The 11,647-nt window shown below is 36.3% G+C and overlaps 1 protein-coding gene across 2 annotated transcripts; it reads right to left on the bottom strand.

Annotated features, from left to right (window-relative positions):
- Positions 1 to 199: 199 nt before the first annotated feature.
- Positions 200 to 5,818, bottom strand: LOC103722524 (HECT-like ubiquitin-conjugating enzyme (E2)-binding protein). Of its 2 annotated transcripts, XM_088717263.2 has the most exons (6): positions 5,349 to 5,805; positions 4,737 to 4,815; positions 4,215 to 4,609; positions 3,689 to 3,761; positions 1,524 to 1,781; positions 200 to 396 (listed from the first exon to the last, which is right to left on the bottom strand). In XM_088717263.2, the coding sequence occupies exons 1-6, from the start codon at positions 5,770 to 5,772 to the stop codon at positions 237 to 239; spliced, it is 1,389 nt and encodes a 462-aa protein (XP_088573389.1). In that variant the 5' UTR covers positions 5,773 to 5,805; the 3' UTR covers positions 200 to 236. The 2 variants fall into 2 exon arrangements, with proteins under 2 accessions (XP_088573389.1, XP_008811331.3); XM_008813109.5 differs by having other exon boundaries at positions 3,689 to 4,609; positions 5,349 to 5,818.
- Positions 5,819 to 11,647: the final 5,829 nt, after the last annotated feature.

Here is an 11,647-nt window from a genome sequence, read left to right as displayed (position 1 = left end):
ATGAGGACCCAATCATGTTCCACCGCATCAACAACAGTATGTGCTTTGTCAACATTTGCTTGTGAATGGGGAGACTGAATTAATCTCTCCAAAGAGATTTTAAGAACTTGAAAAGCCAAATGCAAGCATAGAAGATTCCAATTGCCACATAGCAGATTATAAACTATTTATATTATCAGATGGCAGGAAGAGAACGGTCTTGAAGTTCATAATTTTCTGTCAAACTGGTATATTAGCTACCTTTCCAATGTCGATAAATACATTCCCTGCAAAGAGGAACAAGATGGTGGTAGTTTATCTACAGCTGACTTCAGGTATTTTGTCAGTTCTTCTATTTGATGTGTCATCATATACACTTCTTCAGCATGATTTCTAGTTGACCAATCCTCTATTTGCCTGCATGTAGATGGAGAAGAAAGGGTAATATCAGAAACACAACAACATATGGGAGGACCAGGAAATATAATAAATAGATAATTTTCATCCTTCACTAGCAGACAAAACTATGTACAAGTCTTCCTGCAAAGACCATGTAATGAGTGATATGTTTTCAGGAAGTCTAGAATAAAACATTGTTAAAACTAAAAGCCCTTACATGCAGCTATTTTCATTAAACAATCTAAATCCTTTCACAATCCATGTTGAACCCAAGCCCTATCATTGGCTATACATTGCATAATACAACTTAGATATGGAATAACTCCCAACCTCCCTCCCCCTCTCCCACCCACCCACAGTGATACATGAAGAACCAATAGAATTGGTCCAGTTAACCAAGTAATGCAGGAAGATTGTTCGGTAATAATCCAACTCAAGCAGATCCATTGCTTCAAAATCCAAGTCAGCAATTGTATTTTTCTAGAAATCTGCTCTCCAATATAATACAAGACAAAATTCCTCCATGCAGCTATCCTCGGCACTAAGTAATCAATGCACAACGAGACACGGTCTGTATCAGAAATTGGTCATTTAAAAGAAAACAGAAATTAAACAGGTTACCTCCCTAAAACAGTCATCCCCCATCTAAGCTCCTGAGCATTGCGAGAGACTAAGTTGCTATTATAGTGTCTGCTTTGCAAGATAAGCAATACACAAAAAGAGGCATCTTGTTCCCCAAAAAATCGCCAGTTATAATCAGCACATGCTGTTATTGTAAATTACATAATCACCACCATCATACTCTCTCTCTCTCTCTCTCACACACACACACATATACAATATTATAATAGGCGGGAGCACTGCCTTAGATTTACCTGAGATGAACACTTGGGGACCGCTTCTCAAGATCCTAATCCAGAACCTCCTCTTAAATGGATGGGTGCAACTAGGGTATGGGCTAATTTGCAATCTCATCTCGGATCATAAAAAAGACTAAACAATATTTATTTAATTGATTCAAGGATAATCTATGCCCTACTTCTCAGTGATGGATCAATAAATACAACCTTCCATCTTCTTGATTCTATCTAATAAGTCAAACAGCAAGACAAAGCAAGAAAAAAATAAGAAGAAAAACATAATACCTTGAACTGACTTCTGAGACAGTACTACAGTCTGAAAATAACACCTTGACTACAGGTTGCAGATCTGATGCATAAAGTGGTCCCTTTTTAACATTTTCAGAACAATAGCTAGAAGAGCGCCAGGCCTTTGAACTTAAAAGGACCAATTGCAGCATTGGAGATTTAGTTCTCAGATCCTTGACAACTGTTCGGAATGAAAGTTCGTCTTCTGCACTTTCAAGCAGAAAATGTACAAAGACTCTTTGCAATGTGTGCTTCCTGTAGTTTGTCAACACGATAATATTTTCAGTATCAAACAAACTTTCAGATGTCAATCAAAATAAGGAACTAAACGAAAAGTCAACAATATTTCATTGTTCTGGAGCTTTCAGAATGAGAGCAAAGAGCAAGCTGGCTTCTTTCAGTTACATTACAGAATCTCTTTGATTCTCTTTTTTGTTGGATGACTTCCGCAGCATTCAAGAATTAGTATCAACTTACATGTTTGAGTTATATTGAGTTATTGTCCACTAACAGTTTCATATTTGATCTCAATTTTAGAGAAGAACTTGAATCTAACAGATTGCATTCTGAGATTGTTAGAAATGTGTGAACATTTCAGCATAGTATCCATAAAATATGATAGCTGACATGACTCATATGCATACATCTTGTTATATATAAGCAAATATTGCATATCTGCATGGCATGCATTTTGGCCTCAATTGTTAGAATTTTTAGATCAATGCTACAACTTTATTAATAGGATTTAAAGGCTCCAAAGAGCACATATTTCACAGAAAATATCACACACATCCATCATCTTCTGTCCCCTTTCCAGTTTTCTACTCCCAAGAAGTCACCAAGTGCACCTTGCTAAATCTCATCCTATCAGTTCTTCAGTGATTGCAAATAGGAGGAAACAGGTGCAACAGTGTGATACAGTGCCCAACCACCTCGACTCTCTCTCTCTCTCTCTCTCTCTCTCTCTCTCTCTCTCATGTAAGGTTTCCTCCAACTGCACATAGTTAGGTGCTACTCCTGGAGGATGATGACTAGCTTATCAGCCAGCTTGGAAAAATGACCAGCTTGTTTCAAGGTAATGTGTTGTGTCATGTGCAACAACTGAAACAAAGGTAGATGAAAACAGTGACAGTAAATACATAAGGTCGCCACAGGCAATATCAAGACTGGGCACAGGATTACACCAAGTGATGCTCCTGCATGCATACACAGATACACAGACATGCATATGCGTGCACATATACATGTAGATGTACAATGTATATGTCTACACATACCTATGATTTTGTTTTTTGAATAAGGCATAGACCTAGATGCTCATCTAATTCTAAATGATGGATCAACATAAGGCTCCCTCCTGTAATGACTTCCAACATTGCAAAATGTCAAGGGTTAACATATCTTCTTGTATAGCTGCTGTGTCATTGAATCAACACATTTTAATGTCCGAACAATGTTAAGTATTACAAAAGAAATACATACTACTATATCATTGATCACATTGTTATCTATCTATAATAATGCTTGCAAGTCTTCTCATGATATCCTATTTTACTCATCCTTTTGGAACAAAAGATATTAAAACAATGGAAATGAGTTACTAAAAGTTTGCAGTAGAGCCATGCTGATAATAAGTCCCATCTTACATTTTGAAATAATATATCAACTTTAGTGTGACAATTTCCTAACTGGAACAAAAAGCTGAAAAACACTTCGGTGATTTGTTTCTGAAAGCATAACAGAAACTTGTAAGGGGCATGTGGATGCACTTGCATCTTATACAAGGACAGAATTGCCAGTGCATTAGATTCATATAGATTGTTTGTTGGCCTCGATTGCTGGACTAGTAATCCTTGGAAAGCCCATTGAGCGGCACGTTTACACATTACACAGCAATCCTTTCCTGAAGTAATTCATTGTTTGCAGAATTTTTTAAAATTGTTGGATATCCAACATTGCTGATTTTTCCCAATTCCTCATTCTTTCGTACTGCTTTCAAGCAACAAGCCAGAAACTTTCTCAATTCAGCATGAATGGGTTTTTAGATGCCATAATGAGAATGTGCCACTAGACATCTATAACCTACATACCTGGTTAAAACTTAATGATTCTTGTTCAAAAACAGACACTAGAATTTATATCTAAATCTGATAGAAACTGACCTGAATATGTCGTGAGGTCCGCCAACAGGAACATAAGTAGAAATGTAACATTTAAATAGTCGAATTCCATCATCTGCGAGAACATTTTTGCTTTTAGAATAAGGATAAGACCCAAGAGGAGACAAGCAGTTCCTGCAAGAGAATTCAATCCACTCTATATCACTTGAAATGTTGGAGGTTCTAATCATAAAACCACCGCCAAGAGGACTATTGTCTATCTGGGATTTCGTTGGTGTTATTGACATGCCAAGTGCAGATCTTCCATGATGAAAGTTTAACAAATAGTTTGTTTTATCTTCACAACAATGGCAATGATCTTTAGATGTCTCCTCTGCAGAAGCTGGAGGAGGATTCTCAAGAACATCTGAGCATTGCTTAATGTTAAGCTTCAACAGATCCACATCAATGGCAGTCTGCATCACATCCAAGCTAGGTTGAGCCAGATTAGTAGTTTCTTTGGAAAATGATGTAACAGTGCCACAGCAGTCTGACGAGGAAAGCACAGGGCAAGACAAAACATTAGTACCATTTTTATATCCAGATGATTCTGTTCCAACATCAAAATCCACTCTTCCCACCTGAGCAGCACAAGTTGATGTCAAACCAGCCTCAGGAATGCTTTCACAGAGATTCCCATAGACGCCTTCTTTCGGTGCATCGGTTACATTATTTTCCATCAAATTCGGTTTATTCCACTCTGAGTACTCCTCTGAGCACTGTTGAAATGTATGATCCTGAAGGTCATCCTTGCAGATAATAACTGAAGCAGCATCTACTAGACAGGTTCCCTCAGCACAATTATAAGAGTTCATGTACTCAGATACTAGTTTCTCACTTATACCTCCAAAAGAACAGCAGCATGCCCCAAACCAATTGTCAGCCACCTCTCGCCAATTCACTGATGGCATTTCCACAAAACATCTGACAACGAAAACAAAAATTCACATAATTGTTTGATTTAATCATGCAACTAAAAGAGAAAGTGACGATGGCAAAATGGCTACATAAATTGTTACACCTCAACAGTTGCAAAAATACCAACTTCTACCTGAGAGGTTTTCTGGTCAGTTTTGTTGAGCATGCCTTGCAAAAAAAATGTACACCATCGGCAGAAAGTTTCCGTATATCTGAATCACATTATTGGAGGAAATAGAAACAAAGAACATAAGAAAGCAAAAAATTAAAGTAGTTAATCAAAATCATAATCTGTATACCCATTGTCCACCAAAGTCAAACTATCCAGAGCACAACCTAAAGACCTCCCTCAATCAATAGAGTAGTTTCTGTTGTCGTGAGAACTAACATTCAGTCATGCTATTCATTGATATTTGAAGAAACTTAATAAGAAGCATTTGAGAAAAATGTTGGAAACAAGGTGGAGGCCAAGCTCATGGCACAAAACTTAACATCACTACTTTACTCTCTTCAATATAATGATAACAAATTGCTGGACAAACCAGGATATTACTACAATATTCTTTCTTTGTTATGAGTTATTACACACTACAGCCAATTACAACTGAATCCCCAAATCAAAATTTTATGCATCCCACATCAAAAACCAAGCTTTTGTCAATGTATAATCGAAAATGAGATTTTTAATCAATGTACCGCAACCATTCAGCGTAAAAGAGAGAAATTTAGACTTGCCCTGACTCACCAGAATCCAGAGTGAGTGGAAGCAACCGATCCGAAGACCGATCCCCATCTTCCTCCACCTCCTCCCCAGCCGAATCAAGAACCCCACGGAAATTCGCCACGACCGCATGGTCCACGGGGAGGATCAAGACCAGCTTGATCTCAATATGGTCGCTCTTAGCCGTGCAATCTATGGGGCATCCGGGATCGATCAAAACCCTAGGAACCGGAACCCTGAGAAAAACTTCATGGTTCCCCTCCTCCTCGTCGGTCCAGGAGACGAGGAGCAGGGATTCGTCGAAGCGGAGGGAGGCCCTGAGGATCGAGCATCTGGCGGAGGGATCGAAGCCCGCGCGGAACAGATAGAGGCGGAGGGTCGGAATGTGGGCTAGGTTTTCCCAAGTGAATCGCCATGACCTAGGGTTTTCAGAGGCAACGGAAGCCATTCCCCCCGTCCTCCACGATTGCGGACATACTTATAATACAAAGGTTCGATCAGGTGTTATTTGTAATAATTCACTACTTTCAAATGACCCAGAATATATATATATATATATATATATATATATATATATATATATATATATATATATATATATATATATATATATATTTATTTATTTATTTATTTATTTATTTTTTATTTTATTTTTTTTGCTAAGACGGGTGGATCAGACCTGACGGGTACAGATACACCCAATAAAGTCAAAAAATAGGATACCACGGAGAGCCAAAGGCAGCTCACCATCTCCAGTCCACAAGGTGCCTCCGGAATGACGAGGTACATACGTAGCCACCCAATCCGCGGCACCATTGGCTTCGCGGTAGGTATGCTTAGCCTGAAAGGCCAAACCATCCCTCACCATAGCCCAAATGTCACGGAGCAGTGGATGGTCACTGCTGTCACCCCTGGGACCCCCACGGATCCAACTGATAACAGTAGCTGAATCACCCTCTAGAATGATAGACCTAGCCTGTAACAAACATCGGGCATGCCGAAGGCCCGCTCAGGCAGCTCTCAGTTCCGCACTCGGAACCGAAGTGTCAAATAAATGACTATCCCCAGCAGCCGCAACTCTAGCAGACGGGTCCCGAATGACGAAACCCGCGCCTCCCCTCGTGCCACCATCCAGGACTGATCCATCAAAGTTGACCCAGAAAATATAATTCCCTCGGCATTATTTTCATGATGAGTCAAGTTGGTTTGGGACCTGTTTCAAATTAAAAGATTATACGAGGGTTACGTGAAAATGACACGAAGTTTTGCAATGGTTACTTTGAACTAATTTCGGCGCGGTATGCCGGCATTGGTCATCATTGGAACCAGTGGACAAGCTTACAATTGCGTGCTGGGTTTCCGATCTCTATTTCGTACTGATGTCTGAAAACAGTCCGCCGACATCCGCTTTAGCCCCACAACGCACGTTCACTGATAGCACCCTCACAATGCCAAATAATAATAATAATAATAAAAAGAAAAGAAAAAAGAAAAACTCTAATTTTTCTAATTATTCTCAATTCAAATTTGAATTGCTAATGGAAAAAATATTGGACACGTTGACTTGGACTGGACTGACCTCCATGATCTCGGTATAAATCGAAGTGAGTGGCTTCGGAGAAAGCCAAAAAGCCGATTAACACATACCGATTAAGGCCGACAGTTCTGGCAACCGACAGTTATGACAGCATTACTGTCGGCTCATGATCAACACCGTGTACCACCAATGCAGAATAGTGCCTATATCGTAAACGTACGACTAGCCACTAACGCACATCGCATCAACTCAGGTGACGACAAAATGGACTACTCTATATAAATGGTAGTCCGAGAGGTTCTCAAGTATGAGATATGATATTCATTTAGAGCAAACTCTAGTCTGCTAAAATTTCTTCCTTCCATATTGTTGCCTTCCTATTTTAACTTATGCATCGGATGGGTCTCCTACCGGAAACTCTCCAGCAAGCAGATTTTTTGCAAGCTATCCTCAGAAGAAATAAATTCCTCCATACCTCGGCCACCTTGTTCAGATTAGTTCTCGCCGATCTGTAGGTCAACTGAAGTTAGGCTCCAGCCTCGGGCAAGGATTCAGCAGCAACAAGTGCCAAGAACATTTCGTTGCTATTACTCTAAAATGCAATACAAATTTTTTTATCACACACTTTGGAAATATATATAAATTTCTCATTTCTAAATTGAACCAACATCTGGGAAAACTTCCTCAATTTTTATTCAAAAATTGGCTGAGGAATTCTTGTAAAGATCACCTTATACAATATTAATATTTATTTATAATTTCTGATCTTAAACCAATTTATGTACTCAATCTTTGGCTGAAATAGTCATAAATTTTAATAACATACTCATCTGTTTTTGAAGTCAATCGTGTTTTTTCTTTTCTTTTCAAGAATTCTGAGATGAATTTTTCACTGCACATGCAATTTAGAGCACAATAATCTGAATTTCACTTTAAAATGTAAATTGACTTGGAGTGCACATCAGAGCTCAAAATATGCTGAGAGTTAAAGGGTGTATACTTTGTGCCATTTTATCTTTTTAATAACAGAAGTTAGTGTTTTGTTTCACTAGTCTACCACAGTTCTACAAAAAAATATTGAACAAACTACCTGAATTTGAAATATAACTGGACTCCAGATTTTGGATTACAGAGTAGACATTTAAAGATGCTTGCATTAAAAAGGAAAAGAATGTATTCCAGTTATTATACATAGAGTGAGAGTCATGTTGAACTTCATAAGGTATGTAGATTGTGCACTCGTTAGAATTTTCATATGGCTGGCGTTTGAAAAACGAATCCATGCAACTGAGGTTCTGGTTCTTTGAATAAAAGGATGGTATGGTTCTTCGATCTGCTGTTTGTGTGGAGCAGCAAATGAAACAAGTGCTCATCTTCTTCCTCTTCATTGGAATTTCAACAAAAGTATCTGGTTTGATGTGAAGGATTGCCTTGGTGTTAAGGGTGTTATTGTGGATGGCTTGGAGGGAAACAAGGATTAAGGAAGCCCCAAGACAGGGCTAGGATCAATTGATAATTGCCATTTGTTCGAGAATTTAACATGCTCATGAATTGGTGACCAGGATGTTAGATCCTCTGCTGCCACGTGCGCTTGATGTTCTTATTTTCTTTTTTTTTCTTTGTTTTCTTCTCTTTTAGCTACCAAGAGCTCTGCTTTCCTTCTTAGAAGGTCCCTGAAATGACATGTTGGGGACTAAGTCAATGGGATTATAGTTATTCCTGCTGCCTTTGACAATGGCCCATCCTTGAATTTTCCAAGAGATTTCTGAAAGTAGGAAGATAGACACAAAAACAAAAATTTAATCAATATTCCTAATACAAGTTGCATATGATGCTAATTCTAATTTCATGCATTTTAACAGAAAAAAAAAAGTTGATCCGATGATCTTAGCCTTGAACTATCTAGTATATCTAGCGAAAACTTCCAGGAGGTATAACCTTCAAAATATTCTTCTGATTTGCTACTCATACATTATCCAAAAAAAAAAAGTATGGATGTAGATCTCGAATGATATTATCGAGAAAGGCTATTGGATGTTGTCAAACATGTACCATTTTTTTTTAACTTTTTGAGATTTGTAGATGGGACTTCAGTTTAGAAGTTTTTTTTTTTTTTTTTGAATTCTATTAATTCCTTCTTGAAGGTAAACTAGGGTTCGGTGACCCTTAATAAAGATAGAGGTTCCTTGTTGGAAAAAAACCATCCTAAGTTTATTATAGCAATGAACAACCAATGATTAATTAATTCTATTTTTCTTTTAATAATTTTTAATTTTTCCCTTTTCTCTAATATCCAATTTTGTTGATATGGGTAATCTTGGAAGTACAATCCTAGCTTGTAATTTTATTGATCAATTTAGGAGCCTCATTAAAAAGATGTTTCCAATTAAATGGGAAAGACCCGTGGCCAATGCACGCTTCTCTAATCCATTCCTTTTATCATCATGTTAGCATGGTTGAATGTGCAACTCTAAAATCAAGTTCATATAATATAGCTTCACCCACAATTCTAGAAACATAAACAAATATTGGACGCACTTGGGTCAAATTGGTACAAATTAGAGGCCGGCTCCAAATTATTAATCCAAACTCCATCAATTTTTAATTTTGAAACTAGAATAATACTAGTCAAAATAAGAACCAGCCCAAGATAATCCAATCAAGATCTGGTTGATTTAAGTTATTCTCGTGTTATCCTAAAATTTTAAAAAAAATCAACAAATAAATTATAGATTTCTATTCAAGAAAACATCATGAAGAACATAAATTAATAAAAAATATATTCAAAGGCATTTTATAATAATGAAATCCAAAACTCCTATAAATCTGGAATAAAAGATATAAGAAATATGGGTCCACATTCCTACTTTAAAGTAATAAACTAAAGGGAAATAAGGGAAAGATAGCACAAGACATGTGCTTAAGATCTCCTTAAATCCTTGAAAATAAGCCTTTCAATCAAAGTCTTGCTTTATTTATCAATTGAAAGTTAATATCAAACATAAACTCCTGATGCTACAATGATTAAAAAAAAACTATACAGTGTAATTTTACAACGGGATGATATGCACCATGAAAGAAACACTAGTCTATATATGTAAGAATATATGATGAAGAACATAAATTAGTAAATAACATATTCAAAGACATTTTACAACAATGAAATCCAAAACTCCTATAACTCCAGTATAAAAGATATAGGAGCTATGGGTCCAAATTCCTGCTTTAAAGTACTAAAGTAAAGGTAAATAGGGGAAAGGAAGCACAAGGCATGTGCTTGTGGTCTCCTTAAATCCTTGAAACTAAGCCTTTTAATATAAATCTTGTTTTATTTGTCAAAATAAAGATAATATCGAACATGAACTCTTAATGCTATAACGAATGAAAAATATATATATATATATATATATATATATATATACAAGATTAATTATACAACCGTGCATTTTGCAAGTGACAACATGTACTATGATTTATAAAAAAAAAGAAACACTACTAAATTATTATATATTTTCTTCTCCACAAACTTCTCAGTTGCATTTGTTCTGATAAAACTCCAATTGGTTAAGACATTAAGGTTCCAGGTCTGTGCTACGTAATACTCGCATCCACGCATACAGCCGAGCTCTCTTCTCAAATCAAACAAAATCTAAGAAAATTCCAGGGCTGCTCCTTTTTGGTTCAATCTCATTGAAGAAAAGAACCAGTTTTGCTGACTTTTCCTCCTTGTTCTTTCCGGTGTAAGTTCCCAGCAACTCCAAAATCCACACAATCTCCACAATAAAACTGCCAAAATAGTGGATATCCGAATCATCCAAACACCAAACAAGAGGGTGAGGAATTGCTTATACCCTGTCACATGGTATAAGCAATTCCATGGAGAGGAATGGAATGGCTATTCCACCAGTTTTGGGCCTCCATATCCCTCCTTATTAATTTTTTAATATTTAAATAATAAATAAAGAGTACATAAGTAATAAATAATACTAATATTTAATATTATAAATTAAATACTATTGATGTTATTAATTATTGATAATATTAATTACCAATATTATTTCTTATAACTTAATAAAATAATATTAATGATGCAATATTATTTTATATTAATACAAAATATTTATATATATTTAAATGTTAATATTATAATAATAATAATAATTACTAAAAATTGTCGATGTGCAATTTTTTAACAATCTTAACCAATCATACTCAGTAATTTTTCACAAATGGTGGAAATGTAGTTTTATTATAAGAAGGGGGGAAGGGGGGCCTAGTGAGAGCTGCTATGCGGGTGAGGTTTCCTCCCCCCGCAATCCCCCCCCCCCCCCCCCCTTCCTATTGTCTAGCAAAAAAAAAATCACAAATGTGCTCAACACTATTATGAAGCAAAATCTAAAATATTGTTATTTGGAAATAAGGATATCAATCTAGTTTAACTTTTCTCTTATTTTTTCGTTGGTAGTCTACTTGGTTTAATATAAAAGTTATACGTGCTGCAGATTTCACTTCTTTTGAGACAACCAAATGATTGACGATGCCATACGTAAGAAGAGTGGAGTATCACAAAATTGTGATATTTTATGTTTTGAAAATATTTAAAGATTACATATCTCTAGAATTGATTCTCATTTTATGCTTGATTTCTAATGATTGAAAATTTTATTTCCATTCCTATTTTTTAATGACCTTTTCTTCTTTGTTGAACAAAGATTTTGATGACCATCTATCTATCTATTAAACAGGAATGAGAGAGGAAACTTGACCCCTTTTTAAAATTCAAAAA

The sequence above is a fragment of the Phoenix dactylifera genome, chromosome 1, assembly GCF_051530095.1.
Source record: "Phoenix dactylifera cultivar Ajwa chromosome 1, Ajwa_hap1_PhDact_Kaust_v1.1, whole genome shotgun sequence".
Lineage (NCBI taxonomy): Eukaryota > Viridiplantae > Streptophyta > Magnoliopsida > Arecales > Arecaceae > Phoenix > Phoenix dactylifera.
Note: the sequence above shows the minus strand (reverse complement) of the source record. Positions and strands in the feature narration are given on the sequence as shown.